The sequence below is a fragment of the Camelus ferus genome, chromosome 35, assembly GCF_009834535.1.
Source record: "Camelus ferus isolate YT-003-E chromosome 35, BCGSAC_Cfer_1.0, whole genome shotgun sequence".
NCBI classification, from domain to species: Eukaryota; Metazoa; Chordata; class Mammalia; order Artiodactyla; family Camelidae; genus Camelus; species Camelus ferus.
In genome coordinates, this window is record NC_045730.1 from 24,125,553 (window position 1) to 24,142,854 (window position 17,302).

The 17,302-nt window shown below is 49.7% G+C and overlaps 1 protein-coding gene across 5 annotated transcripts in view; it reads right to left on the bottom strand.

Annotated features, from left to right (window-relative positions):
* Positions 1-17,302, bottom strand: part of FAM107B (family with sequence similarity 107 member B) — a 191,313-nt gene that overhangs the window by 12,061 nt on the left and 161,950 nt on the right. The window contains exon 1 of one of the 5 annotated variants that reach the window (XM_032474064.1): positions 8,962-9,801. The exons of 2 other annotated variants lie outside the window; for them this stretch is intronic. Coding sequence is in view for 1 of the 3 variants with exons in the window: in XM_014565096.2 (XP_014420582.1) it covers positions 2,790-2,823 (34 nt within the window). In the remaining 2 variants the exon portion in view is untranslated. Of the gene's footprint in view, positions 1-2,789; positions 2,979-4,864; positions 4,989-8,961; positions 9,802-17,302 lie in introns of those variants that run through there. 2 more of the 5 variants (XM_032474062.1, XM_014565096.2) reach the window with 2 other exon arrangements.

The window sequence follows — 17,302 nt, forward strand, 5'->3', positions numbered from 1 at the left end:
CCGCCCCAGCACCTCCCTGCTTTACCTAAACCACAGACTGACTCAGTTGTTACTGGCCACCAAGAGCAGACGCTCCAGAGGGCAAGGGTTCCTCTGCCCCGCTCCCTGTCCTGCAGGATGACCATTCTCCAAACCAGAAGTCGGAGGTGCGCCCAGAGGCAGTCAGCTACAAGCAGGGGTTTTGGGCTCAAAGTCATCATTGATGTCTTCCTAACCCCCTGAACTGTCCCCAAACATGGCTGGACTCTAACGCGTCCTGCAGTAAACGCTGGTTCAAGTGGAGGCCAGCAGTTACTCAGAGCTTTAGATACGGCGCCTGCAGGTGCGGGATCTTATCTGATCCTGACAACAATCGTGCCGACAGCAGAACCAGAATCTCACTTCACAGACAATAAACGGAGGAACATAAGTTCAGTAACTCGCTCAGGCTCATTTTGCCAGTGGTGTAAATCTCAAACTGAAATGAATGAAAATGAACACCGTCTGATCTTAAAACCCATGTTCAGTCTACCAAATTATGATGCTAAACATTTTTTATAGAAAAATCTTTAGAAAATTAGTGTGAAAATAAAGTGGATAAAAATCCAAAGGATAAACAAATCAACTGAAATAGAAAAACCGTAGATGCTCCATCTGTTCACATATTTTAAGTATAACTGCATGATTAAGGCCCAAAACTACCAAACGATAATGTAATATATTTATCTAACAAATTACATCAAATGTTCCTAATTAGCTTGGGATTCTCATTGCTACTTGCACTGATCTTTTAAAAATCAGAATGGCTGCAGCCTTCACCAAACGGAGAATCACAAACTTCACACGTGCCGAGTCAGCAACCCCACCACGGCCGGCCTGACGTTATTAATACGCTGCTCCATGGAGAAATGTGCCCCTTGGTGGAACCCTGAGAGGCACCGTACACACCTGTGTGGAGCCCCACTTATCTTTAAAAGCCAACGGCAGTTTCAGCCTAGTTAATCAGTAGACAAGAAGGCCGACAGGCTTCCATAAAAGGATGTGTTTCTGTGCCCTGGACCACAGATGGTCTCCGTGATGTCAAATCGGAATAGATTCCTGCCTCTTAAGGTCAATGTGTCAGCAGGGGCAGGGAGCCCTGTGGATGTGCAGAAGAGTGTTCCAGACAGAAGAGCACCTGGTGGGTCTAAGGAGGAATGAGGGTGAGTGAAGGTGAGGACAGAGAAGGAACCCATGGCGACATGGGGGAAGGTGGGGGGTGGCGGGGATATGATGCGGGAACCTGAAGGCAGAGTGACAACAGGGAGCATTCAGGGTTCTGGGCAGGGAAGTGACAAGCTCTGAGCCCTGAGTTTAAAATATTACTCTAACTACTGAGTTTAGAGCAGGCGAAGGCAGCCGAGGAGAATCAGGGCGGTGGCTGTGAGAGGGACCAAGGTAAGAGATGCTTTAGACCAGATGGTTGCAGCACAGGCGGAGGACAGGCTGGGTAGGATGTATTTTTGTCCCAGTCCCCTGGGACGTCCTAAAGGACAACATACAGGGTGTGAGAGATGCGGAGGACTCTAAGGTTTTTGGCCTGAGCGACCAGGACAGAGGTGTCATGGTGGGGAGGCTGTGGGCAGAGCAGATGGGAGATGAGGTCAGGATGTCCGTTTGGGACTGTGAGTCCGAGCGACGGCCAGACCCCTCAGGGGTGACTGCCTGCAAGCAGCCAGGGCAGTGAGGGCTCACACCCTGGGTGGCTTGTTCCCTGGTCTTAGTGATTTGACGGCCAAGGTCTCTCACCTTGCCTGCCCTCCTCCCTGCCCCAACCCCGCGCCCGCACAGCTGCACTCCCATGACCAGAGGCAGCAGGAGATGCCCTGGCCCCGCATTCCCGGGGATCAGGGCCGGGGCGCCAGGAGGTGGGTAGAGCCCTCAGTATACGGAATGAACAGGCTTCGCTTCTGAATCTAGGAAACAAGCTCCAGCATGGATTTTTTTGGCATCCTCTCCAGACTTAGGGTCTGGGAAGTCTTTCTTCTGTGCAGGCCGAGGGTAATGGGATGGGCCTCGGCGTGTCTCCCCCTGGAGAGAGCCCGACCCTGGGGCAGGTGCGCTGCGGCCGCAGGAGCCCTGCTGTAAATGGAGGCGCCAGCATTTTCCTCCTTCGCTCACTGCTTTGCCCTTCCTCCCCCAGGAGGTGGGAAAGGGGGCACAGAAGGCCCTCGGCCTGAGTTGAGTGTGTGGACCAACCAAGCAGAAGGAGTCCATGTGGCCTCCCAGCAGCAGACCACACAGGCGTCTGGGACAAGGTCACTCACAGGAAGGAGGGCGAGTTGGCTGTGAGCAAGTCTGGGAGCCCTTGTGCTCCCGGCAGTGGTGGTGATGGTGATGGACCTGGGATCCGGTTCCATTTCAGTGACTTTCCACCCTGGAGTAACCACCTCCACGAGCCCCTGGCTCCACGTTCTTCCCTCTGCCAACCATCTCCCCCACTGCTACCACGGCTGGGAAATGCAGCTCTGACCCTAAGGGAACTTTCCCGGCTCCCAGATCGCGGCCTCCCATCAAAGGAAAGTGACCACTCACTGCTCTCCGTATTTCCACAGGTCCCTGCCTTCCTCATGGGGGTTCTCTGCCTGCACCGTGCCCTCCAGCAGGGATGCTGATCCTCTTCTTGCCCATCCCTGGACCCCCGCAAGGCCAGACCGCCCTCATCCCTTCAGATCCAGAGAATGCCAAACCTTCCATGAAGCCTGCTCTGATTCCCCAGGTGCAGTTCTCTAACCTCTAGACAACGACGGAATTCTCTAGCACTTACTGACCTGCACCTGGTGTGACGGACATAAACTGTATCATCGCTTCACTGCAAAGCCCCCGTCTGGTGTATGTGCATCTTCCTCAGACCCCCTGGACTGGGTCAACGAACAGTCCTTAAACACAGTGACAGAGTCCAGGGCTAACAGCCAGGAGAGGGAGCCCCTGAGCCGTCTGGAGTCCAAAGCAAGGAGGTGAAGTCTGAGCATCCAGGAATCCACAGCCTGGAAGAGGAGCCAGAAATACCTCTGGAAGTAAAGGCGCTTTGTAAGTGGGTATTATTATTGCTACATAAAACATTCTTCCAAAAATAAACTGTCATATACATTCCCCTGGCCCAGTTACTCATTCATAAAGTTTTGTTTTGTTTTAACTGTCAAGTCAGTGAAGGAAAATGACTGTCGGTTCAGTACAGGAGAAGAAAACCTGGCTTGAGGTCTTGGACAGAGCTTAGCATCCCTGCCCCTAAGCTCTCCCACCTGCTACAGTGAGTGCTCCTGTGAGAACAGGCTGGCATGGGGACGTAAGTCCTCGGCACGGTCTCCAGCGTGTCTGTAAGAACTCAATAAACCGAAACTATTATTAGTCAAACTTATGTGACCAACAACTTTCCGTATCTTATTCCGAGGTCTGGGAAACCCGGTACACAAAATTCCACCTCTCTAGGCCTTTGAAACATAAGAGTTCTTCAAAAACATAAGAGCTGAACGAAATGACCCAGAGAAACTGAAATGAAGGCACATTTCCCCCTTCTCTTCCTCTCTGGTTGGCCTCCTTCACCACTGGAGGCAGGAAAGGGGCACAGAAGCCCCTCCACGTTCTCGCTGGTAACATTCAACGGCTCTGAGACCCACTCATGCTACACTTCTTAAGAACCTTCTGGAAAGTGTAAAAAGGTCTATCACACCTTCAGCGTGCTATGTGGAGTTCTGACTGGCCCCAGCTAGACTGCAGGGTGTAGCAAGGTAACAGGGCTGATGGTGAGGACCCCTGATGGTGCTCTGGGGTGGAGGGGAGTCACTGAAAGATTTTAAGCCATTGAATAACAACTCAGGTTTGCATTTTAGAGAGATTCTAAAGCTCTGGACTGACAACTGCCACCTGATGAGAATTCTGCCTTTAATTCCTGTGAATCAACAAATGGAAATCCTTACTAAACTCCACTGTCCCAGGGAATAAGGAAATCCCATCCTTAAAAATGCATTCTGAGTCCTTGCTTTGCATTTTCCCTCCTGTCAGAGGTTTGCTCTGGGCCCAGGCCTCTGCCTGTCCTGGGTATTTGGTGTTGACTGCTTTCCAGAGGCGAATAACCATCCCCACAGAAAAAAATTCACAACTGGACTAGTAAAACGAATCTTTACTGCATCTGGGATTCCCATCATACTATTTTTGTCTCCAGTAGTTCATTTACATATTTCTACATCACACAGATAAAAAATTTAAAACCTAGCCCTGTGAGATGAAAAATCAGAATTTAGCAATTACGCGTTTTATGTTTACCTCAATCTTTAAAATCTAATTCTACGTAGAGGCACTAGTAAATGAACCCTTTTGAAAACAATACCTGAAACCTGTCTGTGTACGCCGTTTACAGCTGTACTAGAACCCAGCAAAGCTAGACAATTCACTGTTTGAACGGCTGCAACTTCTTCTAGGAAGTTAGAAGTACTTTCAAGGGAGTTTTTAAGAGCATTTGCCTCCCGGGCTGTCTCTAAGGGACTCTACAACTCCTTCACCAACCTCTGAAAAACCCGAGTCATTTAAGATTGCAGTGGGGCAAAGTCCCGGCCTGGGTGACCCTGGAAGGGGAAAGGCTGTCCGTGCACCCGCACAATCTCCCTCAGCACCCACGGTTCCAGAAGGGAGGCTGGGTGTGAGGGGAAAGGCCTTGGGAGAGCAGAGAGTGAGTTAAGATGGAGATTTCTTCCTAACAGCAAAGAGCTTCACTTACAAATGCCTGAGCCTGGGGCAAACCTAAAACTTCAGTCTCGGTGCCAGGTGACGGTGGCACCATCTGGTACCCAGAGGCCTCCATAAAGTGCCCACATGACCTGTGTGACCACAAACCTAAACTAAGACTTACCAATGACGCCCAACCAGCGCAACCCACACGAGCGTGGGGACGTGACTTTCCCACTCTGCCTGGCCCACGACGGCTGCAACTTCAGACTCAATAAACCGGCTGCAAAGCTGCCGCTGTCCGAATGCCAAACAGTGACACACGCTTGGGAAAATACCAAACTCACTTTCCCATCAGTGTTTTCATCCCCCAAAAATGTAATTTTACTAAAAAAAAAAAAGCACATATTTTATATTTAGAAAATGGGAAAGAAGGCAAGAAAAACATCGGGAAGACAGAACACGCGCCAATCAAGGTAAAAGATGAGCTGGTCTCAGGGAGGCGGGACCAACCATTAGGTGGCGATGGCTCCACAGATAACGAGGGGTCCACTTTCACGATGACAACAGAGCAGTGACACCTCACCCGACCCTCAGACTGTTCATAAAAGTGCACACTGAAATCATCAGACGCCAAGAAAGCAAGCCAGTGTGGAGTCACGGGGCATCTTCCCTCGATGTGATGCACAAGCTTCTCCCCCATCATGTAAGCCTCACAATGTGAGGGAGGAACTTTTATTCCCTGTAAGTCCTCAGAGGAGACTCAGACAGCTTCAGGAACATGGGCTCCAGATCTCACCGGCTGGGTCTAAATTCCAGCACCCTCACTTACTGTGTGACTTGGAGCCACGTTTCCTCACCAGTTAGAAAAAAAAAAAAAAGAATGGCAGATTATCTCATAGAGTTATAATGTTTACCCAGTGCAGGGCCTAGCAACACTAAGCCTTCCGTAAATGTCACCCGTGATGAGTGCTGTCACTGGCAACAAACGTTGATTAATAAAAATAACCCTGTTACCGCTGCCCCAGGTCACATGCTACTAAGGGGCAGGACTGGGATTTGAACTTGGGTCCGTCCGATTCCAAAGGGGATGCTCTTAAGCATTCCACTCTTCTGGGCGGGGATGATGGCGGGGTGGGAGGAGAGAACAGGTTTAACTATAACAGGATGATTTCTCTCTCCCTCTCAAAAAGATTTTAGAGGCTTTCAAACATCATAGCTTTATCAACCCAACCAGACAACATCTTGCAGAAAATTATATTAAAGTGGGGATGGGTGGTAGGAAAGACACATTTTTTTTTTAAACAAACTTACAAATGTTTTTATAAGAATGTTCAGAGTAGCACTCTTCATAACAGCGCCAAACTGGAAGCAACCCAAACATCCATTCCCAGTTAGACGGAGAAGTAAATTGGGGTGTGCTGCTACAACGGAGGACCACACGACAGTGCGAACGAACAGGTGATGGCTACCACAGAGCATCACTGACTCTTGTAAACATAACCTTCAGCACAAGGAGCCAGACACAAGAGTCCATCCTGGACGTTCAAAACAGGCAAAACCAACCTCCGGCGTTAGATGTCAGGATAATGGCAACCTTGGGAGCAGACAGAGAGCAGAAGGGGAGAGAGGGGGCTTCTGTGGTGCTGGTAAGGTTCTGTTTCCTGGTACAGGTTCTGGTTACGCAGGTGTGCTCACTCTGAAAATCCACCCGCCGGTTCACATTTTTGGCTTCAGACCCTTCTCTGCATGTGTGTTACACTTTAATAAATACAGTACATATTAAGTAGCGATTAAAATTATTTTAGTCACTACTATATTTAGTCACTACTATATCATTACAATTTTGTTACCGCATCCATTTTAAACCTTGTTCAATACAGGAGAAGTCATACCACCGGGTTGAAGACCACCCATCCTGGATTATAAAACCCTGGTTACACCGCTTACCAGTTATGTGGTTTTGTACTAATTGCTTAACCTGAGTCTCAATTTCCTCACCTGTAAGTCAGAGGTCGCATAACCACATTTGCAGAACTGTCGTAAGCATTAAAGAAAACTTACAGAAAGCATTCACCATACGTAGAACCTGCCCATGTGGCTGATGCTCAATAAACTGGACAGTTAAATAGTTTCAACAAATTCATTCATCAACCCAACTCTCCATCGATCAACGTCCTACCAGGGTGAAAACGGGTGACCATGACCACAAGTGCACTGGTTTAGACCAAGCTTCATGGGTGAACCCCATCTTGGGCTCTGCTCATTTTTCCAATTTGGACTTAGGCAGGTGAGAGAGGGGTCGGGAAGGAGAACATGGAGGGGAGAAAACAAAATCCCAGACAGGCACAGAGAGGAGCCTGCAGCCTGAGACTGCCGAGACCGTGAAAATCCTGGTCATGTCCCCTCTCCGAGCCTCAGTCTTCCCACCTGCACAACTGAATGGCCACATAGCTCTGATTCCTGTCATCTGTTGTAATAATTGTTGTGCACATAGAGCGGTCATATAAGTATGAGGAATCTATAAAAGCATAATGCATGAGTGGAGGACAGACAACAAAAACGTCCTGAAAAAACCATTTTACACTTGTGCCTTTCACTCTGTTGGCGCTGAAAGTGGAAGGAGCACACTGCTCCCGCGTGCTTATCATCAAGCTTCTAGACTGTTAACAGTGCATCTATAAGCTAACACAAAATTGCTCAAACACAACTGGGGGGTAACCAGAAAGAAAAGGACCTCAGAGAACACTCGCACCAGAGATGGGCGCCCGTGATCCCGCTGGGGCCTGAGCAGAAGAAACTGATGCTGACAGCCGGCAAATGAAAGTTTGGGTTGCTTTCCTAGGAAGCAGCAAACTAACCCTGCGATTGAATTCCTTCTGCCTTCTAGCTCCCCAAAGTTCAACGTTCAGCCAAAAAAAGAAGAGAAAGGAGTTTGCTATGTTGCCCAATGAGATCATGCTCAAAGCCTAAGTAAAAGTTAAAAAAGAAGAAAAAGGAAAAGAAAAAGAAAAGCAGTTCTTGAATAATCTGGTTTTGCTAGAAAGTTGGATGTTCAAGCTACCTTGGAAAAGTGTGAAGGCAAGATACACTGAGAAAAATGAAAACAAAACCAAAAACACTCTGGGGGAGGTGAGGAAAAAAGTCTCCAGGTAGAACAAAACTAATATAAAACAGATAAAAATGCGCTAAGCTGCTCAGTTGAGGGAGGAAGGGAAGCTGGTTAAAGAGGTGAATAAAACCCTTCCAGGGCCTTCAGCCAACGGTAACATCCCCCGGTCCTAGAGGTGGCAGATCTTGGTGACTTTTCCACTCAGACACTTGAACAAGTCCCAGAACTTCAGATGAGACGCATGTTCTGCACATTTCCTCCATTTGCCTCCAGAGAAGATTCTAGAACTCCCTGGTGGACGGCAGTACTACCTAACTCTGTGAGCAGTGAGTTGGGGGAGGGGGATGTGCCCCTCCGCATCAGCCATGGGCAGCCCACGTCCGAGAGGAAGGAGAAAGGGCCACCAGGCGCGGGCGTCACCATGGGCAGGGATAGGCGGCAGCTGCAGGGAGACCGTCCCCCAGGTGGGCCCGGCCACCCCGTGCTCCAGCCCCCCAAGTCCCACCCGCAGCCCCACAGCACAGAAGGCTTCTCAACCAGGCAAAGCCCAATACAACAGCGGGCCCGGGTACAAACCGACACGCATCCCAACCCGGAAGGGCCTCAGCAAAGGTTGGCCTTCCCACTGCAGAAGTCCTCTCAGGTGAAGGGTCCCGTGCTCTGGCCCCCAGGGTCTGGCCGCAAGGGCTGCGACCTGCGAGGCAGCCCCAAGGACAAAACGCACCCGGGGGATCCCCAAGAGGAAGAGATGACAGGAAGCACCTTATTTGCCTAGCAGCCCACGTCCAGGGGTTTTCCTCAGGCCCCAGGGCTCCTGGCTTCTTGGGGCCCAGTCTCCTCAGCCTGTCCCTGGGATTCAGAGCTGCCGTCCAGCTCCTCCGCGACCTGGAAGGCTTCTGGTTCTCCCTGCACCCGAGTCCCAGGCGTCCTCCTCTGCCCCACTCCCTCGGTGCCAGGAGCTCTCGGGAGCAGGCCCCTGGCCCCGCAGTCCTCCCTCGTGCCCGCCCTGCGCCCCATGTGCTCTGAGCCCTCCCTCAACGTGAGCAGTCTCCGTGTGAAGCCCCCCTCTCCGCCAGCCTGCCGCCGCCCTCCTCCGGGCCACCACCCCTCGTCTGCAGTGTCGGGTGGCCTTCCTCGGTGCTCCTTTCCCCCATAAGCTTGACACTTACCGCCCGCCAGTTCTGCCTGTGTCTCCGGCCTTCTCCCTCGAAGGTCAGATGTGCATCCCTTCAGAAGGCAAGAGCCCTCCGACTCGTATCACCCCCTCCAGCTCTGGCACCACGCCTCAGACACACGCTGTTAAAGGACAGGCGGACACGTGGTGACCAGATGACGAAGAAGGACTAAGAGAAAGCCGGGGCCACAGACTCTAGTGGCTGTGGCTGAGCGCCCCCGGGGCCGGCAGCGGGCCTGGCTTGACTCCGTCCTGCGTTCCCGGCACCACACTGTGCGGCGCCCCGTGGGCACCCACAAAGCTACTCTGAATGAAGGGGGCAGACACTGAGGATTACAGAATCCAAGCTAAGTAGCTCCTCCCCTGAAGCATTTCCTGAGTCCTCTTGGGGTTTCCCTCCATTCTGTCCCAACAGGACACTGCTAAAACTTCTCTAAGGATACTTAACGCCTGCTTCTGTTAAAACTAGTTTTCTTACCCCTCACATTAAACTCACAGAAGGAGGGCTTGACTTTTCCTCATTTCTTTTCCCCAGAAACATTTCGGTGTGCCCTCCATGTCCCGTTCAACCACATGTAACCAGTTGACAGGTGAAGCGTAGAGCTCAGACTACAGAAGGGGCCAAAAACGGGGCGGGGTGTGGGATGGGGGCAACTCATGCGCTGAACAAACTGTCCTCATCTGACCTTGAAGGAGCTCAGAATGAGTCAGAGACAAGTTCCTGGTTCTCATGATACAGATCAGCACAGGGAACCAAGTGCCCATTTCTCTAAACCAGCAGATTCTGCTCCCTCTGACATAAGATGATCCCCCAAAACCCTCCCTAAAAGTCCACAGCATGAACTGCTGTGTATGAACATTGAATCTTTTGTCACAGAAAGATAACCCAGCTTGTTGTCTGCTGGGAAGTAAATTCTGAGTACGCTGGCTTGCGTAAATATCCCCATGACGTAATTAGCACTTCATTACTATGCCGCCCGTTAATCCGCACAAACCTGTAAGCAACTGAAATGCTGCCCAACGAACAGATTTAATAATTGAATACCTTAAACTCACTGGCCTTAAAATCGCCTTCAGCTGATACATTCCACTTATCAAATAACATTTGACAGATGACCATTAAGTGATTCCGAGTTTCTCTCTATCCTGCGTAAAGCAGCTGGATGAGATCTGAAACTCAGGGACCCTCGATTTTACCAGTTCTGTGGTCTGACAGTGTCACCCAGTGGCAGAAGGCACAGCTGTGTTCAGAGCGCCTGCTGTTTCCTAAAAGAAATATTTGTCACATGTGTTTCTTTACTAAAAGAAAATGAAGAAAACCATTTTTGGGGAATTGCACTAAGAAAACTAGCATGTGTAAATTCTAGAAAACACGGGGCTGGCACAAGGAGAGAGCTCCCTTATGTCCAAGGTTACCTGGAAGCCTCTGGGAACCAGAAAGGCATGTGCAGATCTGAAGAGAGACACAAGGGAAGCTCCTGTGACTCAGGGGCAGTGCGGGCTGGGCATGAAGTCAGCTCAGAATTCCAGGGCTGAGCAGAGGGCCACCCTTGCGGTCGGCCTCCCTGTCCACCAATCCGCCATATCAGTTCTCAAAAAGCTCAGCTCTCCCAGAACAAGGAAAGAAAGCCCAGCCTATCCTGTTCCAAGGTGAACTATCTGATTTTAAAAACATATGAGGCGAAGCTTAATTGAAAATAATAAATTATTTAACTTCCTTTCCTTATCTGTAAAAAGAGAAGGCTGGACCAGATGACCCTTGCAATCCCTTACTGGTTCTAACATTCTGATAATACAGGAGAGTTCAGGGGCTTAGCACCTGAGGCTGCAGGACTCTGGCCCCATCATCAGGGCCAGGTGGATGCGGGGAGGGAGCCCCTCTTCCCTCCACGCATACCCCACCTGTGGCCTCCACTTCTGCTCCTCCCTGTTCCCCGTGCAGAGCATCTACGCTGAGCAAGCTTTCTGGGCCTGATGGTGGATTTCCCCAGATGCAGCCACCCTTCCTCCCTCCAAGTCCCTCTAGAAGGGTCTCAACCGCTCGGTCCAGAGATGGAGATGTCCATGTAGGATGGAGCGTGAACTAGATTCTATTAAACCCAAATCCCCAATCCAGGGGGCCCCTCGAGACTCTGGCCAGGAATCACACAGATTCCATACACAATAAATGAAAAAGAAGCACTATTTACCCTTCTTTGCATACAATAACCCACAGCAAGTATACATTACACTGTGATCAGCTGAATGCAAGTCTGAACCCTAAAATGACCCTGAAATCAAGCCACAGTTCAGCCCTGTTGCTCTACCCCTAGGTCCTCTTGATGCCTCTGTCCTCCCTATAAACCTCCATTCTTCCTGTCTAGTCCCACATCAAAGCTGAAATACACAGAATTTCCATAAAGTTAATGACAGTTCTTTCTCCTCAGTGCCTTACATTTAGAAAAATCACTGTCTACTCTCACAGACTACTCGTGAGAAGATAAATTCTTGCTACTTCCGGCCTGGGGAGCGTGTTGGTGGGATGTGACAAAAGGCTGTAACACGTACACACCTGTGAATCTGGTAATTCCACTTCCAGGAATTTACTCCGAGGAGATAACCAGACATGTCCACAAAACGTACGTATGACAATATTTTGCCTACGATTCATGATAGTGCAAAAGAAGGAAACCGCTTACATATCTAATAATGCAACACAACGCAGCTTACAAATCATATCATTAGAACAAATGATGAAAGGAATGTACAAATGGGAGAAAAAACATCAGGTTCCACAGCAGTATGTCCTTTATTTTCCAGTCAGTGTGTCTGTGGGAACCAAAGCTCCTCGGAATTGTGGAACAAGCCGGGGAGCCTGCTGGATGCAGAGGCCCTCCCTGAGAGGCCCTGGGTCAGCGTCGCTGGGGGAGGGCCCGGCCGTCTGTGTTCTCACGTTCACTGTGTGCCTCGCCACCTTTGAGGTAGACGCTAAAATTTGCCCCATTGTACACTGAGGCCCAGAGAGGCTGGGTAATTCACTGAAGGCTACAAAGCTGGCAAGCGGCAGCTCCCGCAGTGGGCACCAGGGTCCACACCCCGCCCCACTTTGCTTCAGGGCCCCTCTAGGGCAACTCTTAAACGTGAAAGTCTGCTCGGTGCTCCTTCCCCTAAATCAACAGCATGACGCGTCCCACCCACCCTGTATCGTCTTCACCATATTTCAGCAAAGTTACTGACGGGGGCAGAGGGGAGGTGGCACCGTCACTGGCACCATCATTGACATACCTGGAGGTAAAGACCTGCCTGACATCTTGGGAGGCTATAGAAAGGGGTTTCAATTTAAGTGCACGTTAAATACTAGCCCACGCTAGCGGCAACTTTAAAGCCCTTGAGTGACAGCACAGCGCGATACTGACTCAACATGGAAGGCCCTCCTACCACCCGCTAAGTGGGGCTGCCACTGGGAATTCCCTAAACACCCTTCACAAACCGCCTGGACTATCACCTCTGAAATGAGGCAACTTCTGATCAGTTTTTCTTACTTTCTGCATTCAAAATTTGCATGCATACATTTGTAAACATAAAACTCAAATTTTTATATTATGCTATTTTACATTCACAAAATTCAAATTTGCAAACAAACGCTACAAGACTTTAATTTCCCAATTGCAAATTTCTGAATAAAGGAGCCTCCCTTGGCACGATTACCATATGTGATTTTCTAAGGCGGAAACACCTCAGTCATTCATTTCAGGAAGCTCCAGAGGGGACGGACTGAGAAGACGGTGAGCTTAGGCCTAGACACTCCTGAGGGGAAGGAAACTACACAGACCAGAAAAAACTTCCTGCTGGACTAATTTTCAAAGGCCTCAAATATTCCAGCCGTCAAGAGAGGACTAGTAAGTCCATAAAATGCATGATCTGGTCCAAATGGGCAACCAAACAAAGATTTTCAGAGAAGGAGACTATGTTCAAGTGACTTAGAGAAACTTAGAGCACAGAGACCATCTGTTCGCCCTGCTCAGTGCTACAGACGAGGAGCCCGAGGCCAGAGAGATGGGACGCCTGGCTACGCTCAGAGAAGGTGGCCAAACCTGGACCAAAACCGACGTCTGCCTCTGGCCCCCACTTCGCTGCACCTCACGGCCTCTCACTCCTCACTGCTGTATGGAACTACCCTGAATTTTCTAAATTGATTTCCTACATTTTCTACTGACCTGGAGTGTGTCTCTGGCACTGGCACTGCACCACCATTGATGTTACCTCCTGATCAATAACCGGGTGGCATCTTTAAAGATGAGAATGTGCTTAAATTAGATTTCAATAACAGCACCACACTTCCATCTGCTTCTATGTCCTGCCAAATTCCAGGAGTACAATGTCACTGTGACGATCAAAACAAACAAAAAATGCCTCTCAGGGTAGGAGAAAACTACTCATCTGCCTGTAACCTGAGACAGTAACGCTGAGCAACTACACTGCTAGAAACCAGTGACTGCTCAGACACAGTAGTTCAGACATCCTCGTCACTCTGTTTACCGTCTCATCCTTCTCCTGTTAAAACCCACCCTTCTTCAAGCATCCATATTCAGGATAAAATCAAATAAAATGACTGGAAATGTGAAAATCAGTTGTACTGACAACGGAAGAAGTTGAGACAGGGCTTACTGAAAATCGCCCCCAATCCTGCCATTCGTACCTGAAAAAGGCTCAGCGCTGGACACACATGCTAAGCCCCTAAGCACCTCCTTGAAAATGAATGGACAGCCCCCTTCTCTCACTAGGTGTGGCTGCTAATTCTTTATGAAGTGACAGCTCTAACCCCACCTTAATCTCCCACCTCCGATATAAAAATTTAGTTAAGATCCCCACTCACTGAATTGTGCCTGCTTCTTGACTGCATCCCACCAGGTCTGGCCCCATTTCTCTAACCCCACTTTCAAATCCCCCAGCACAAGCACAAACAATCCAATGCTTTTCCGGGCTACACTCCCCCTGCTGCAGAAGCTAAGTGAACCGAACCTCTCTAAAATGACACAGACATTCCTGGTGGTGGCTGGCTGGGGGGATTCAACACTCTTTTGTCTTAATAAGTCACTAGGAACATGAGGTACAAAGAACCTTAAATAAAAGATCCACAAACCTAAGCCCTGTCCTGTCACTTCTCCGGGTCTGTTTCTTACTGGTAAAACGACAGGCAGTTATCCTGTATTTTACAACTTTCCACCTCAAATACACTGTATGTCAACCATCTTGTGGGTTGAACAGGTTTATTTCTATGGGAGACGATGATTCTGACTTCCAATCACTCAAATGAACTTTCACTTCTGAAACACAGCACAGTCAGGGTTGGTCTGGAAAACTTCATTTTTCACTTTCAAAAGAGATCTCCACACGAGAAACAATGGTTACAAGTACGTGTTTTTCTGAAGGGTTAACCTGTTTCACAATTAGGAAAATATGAGCTGACTCTTAAGTTGATTTCTGCTTCCACAGTGAAAAACTGGTGTGAGGACTGAGGCACGTCTCCATCTGGGTGTTTGGAGGACTGTCTGGCTCCAGCTAAACCCCAGAGAGCAGCTGTTGACACCGCCCAGGTGCTTCTGATTGAAGTCTGATTGACCACCTGCCCTCTTCAGGTTGCCCCGTGCGCCTTCTGTGAACAACAAATAGCCAGTCTTGTGAGGACACCAAAACCAAGACAGGGTTATTAAGCCAAACGCTGTCAGCAAGCCCAGAACCAGGAGCGTCCCTCCTCTGCTTGGGCCTCAGGCCGGGCCCCAAAGAGCTAGGCAGGAGTGAGATGTGGCCCCTGACGTCCCAGGCTTCCGGCTTATGGACAATTCAGGCCCACCACCAATGGTGTGATATGGACACCTTAGGCTGGGAAGCCCAGGGTGGTCTCAGGGATAAGGTCTTCCTAAGACTGTACCTCCTTCCAACTCCAGAAGGAGGAAGGCTGTGCCCGGACTCCATCAGTGAGGAAGCCCCGCGAACATGTAACAACACCCGCCTAAGAGGAGCTGCAACCACCAGGGCTCACTGTCACCTCCCACAAGACTGTGCTGTGAGGATGCCTGAGGCTGCTTCAGGGCTCAGTGGTGTCATGGGGGCCCGGGGTCTTCTCATCGCTCAGCTCTGCCTTGGTAGCCCCGGCAGCTCCAGGAGGAGAGGCAGACTGGGAAAGCCCCCCAGCCCCAGGTCTCTTTATCTGGGAGGGAGGCCACTCCCAGAAGCCCCTGGGGCCCTTCTCACACCTCACTGGCCAGAACTGTGTGATGGGATCACCAAGGCACAAAGGATGCTAGGAAGATGGGGGCTTGGCACTCCAGCAGAAGAGGGGGCAGCAGTGAGGGTCAGGTGGACAGTCAACTCCGTCACACACAGACTTCTGTGGGCAGATGGTGTTCCCCCCAAATTCCCCTGCTGAAGCCCTGTCCCCCACGGGACAGTACCTAGAGGTGGGGCCTTTGTGAGACGATGGGGATTAGATGAAGTCACAAGGGTGGGGCCCCCATGATGAGACCAGTGTCCCTATAAGAGGAAGAGACACCAGAGCTGGTGCTACACACGCCCCCCCCCCACCCCATAAGGACATAGTCAGAAGGCTGCCATCTGTGAGACCGGAAGACAGTCCTTACCAGGAACCCACGCAGCCAGCACCTTGATCTTGGACTTCCCGCCCCCAGAACTGTGAGAGATAAATGTCTGATGTTTACCCCACCCAGCTATGCTTTTCTTTCCCCCATGGCATAGCATTTTTTTTTTTTTTTTACTTTTTTTTAAATTGGAGTATAGTCAGTTTGCAATGTTACATATGGTATTTTGTTACGGCAGCTGGAGCTGACTAGGACACATACTCAGTTCAGCTAACTGTTTTCAAAGGCACCCAACCTCCTGCTGAGGGGCCCTTGGGCCCCTCTGGGTGAGGTCACAGCTACTCTGCTCCTCCGCTCCAAAGCTGAAGGGGAACTACAGCAACGATGAACTCTTAGTCCTCACAGCATCTGTGATGAACGCTACAGAAGCAACAAGGACGGGCTTTTTAATGGGAACACCTTCAGCCTTTAGCTTTTCCTTCTAAGCAAAGCCTCCCTTTTTAACCTCAGGGTATTTGGGCAAAAGTTCAAATGTAAACACACCTGTAGTGAGTGTGGGCCCCGGAACAAGGGAGGAACTACACTGACTCTTCACCTTCTCTGCTTGAACTCCGCACATAACTCAACTCCCTCCGGAGGCTCGTCATCCTAAGACGCCTGGCCCTGGCTGTCTTGCAGTCACAGGAGAACAAAAACGGGGCACCCCCAGCCAGCTCCATGAGGCTGTCTACACACCATAAACAGTCATTTCGGTCACCCCCACCTCACAGGCACAGCCCATCCAGAAGCGGGTATGACCTTCTCAGGGCCTTCGCTGAAGCCCGGACTTCCTCCACAGGAACCAGCAGAGAAAAACTGTCACAATGAGAATGGGGAAAGAATGAAAGCCACTTACTTGGCAAACAAGGGACACAGAAAAAAGAAGCCTACGAACTAGTCACCTGCATTTAAACGAGCGGACATCAGGTGCCACAACATCTGAGAAGTGTTAATGCCTTTCTTCTTATTAGAATAGGAAGGGGCTCACTGTTAATTACAGCACAGACAAAATTTCAAATTTATATATTCCTGGAGTAAACAGAGGCCTGAGAGATATAATTATTTAACTTCAGTGACAAGCAACAGATTCATCAATCATAATCCAGAGCCGGGGAGGGGTGGGGAGGGTAGAGCTCGGTGGTAGAGTGCGTGCTTAGTGTGCATGGGGTCCTGCGTTCAATCCCTGGTACCTCCATTTACAAAAAAAAAAAAAAAAATTAAATCAAAATCATGATTCAGAACCTACGTAAGTTAAGTGATATTATTCATCTTCAAACAAGATGTTTTAAGGATGTTTATTTATATATAAACTTTTACGTACAATTTATGACTATTGCAACACTCTCATATTTACTTGGTAGCTTCCATCTGCAAGGGAACTCTCCCTCTCTTAAAGCCTTAACAGTCACCCCTCCTCCCCCATCCAAGGAGGTAGGCAGAACTCAAACCACCTACCCCTGTCTACAGCCCCCAGGGCTTAGGACTCCTGCCCTGAGTACCCGTACATCCTCCATCAGGTTACTCACTCTGGCATCTCAGACAAATCTGCCACTAACCAACAATACTATTTGCTTTATATGTTTTCCCCAAGTCTTGACATGTCTGGAGTAGCAATACTGATTAAATAAAAGAACAGGGCAGGCTCAGTAAATGCTCTCTGCCCAACCCGAAATGGAGAACTCTGCCCATACATGAAATGGAGAACTCTGCTTCTCTCTC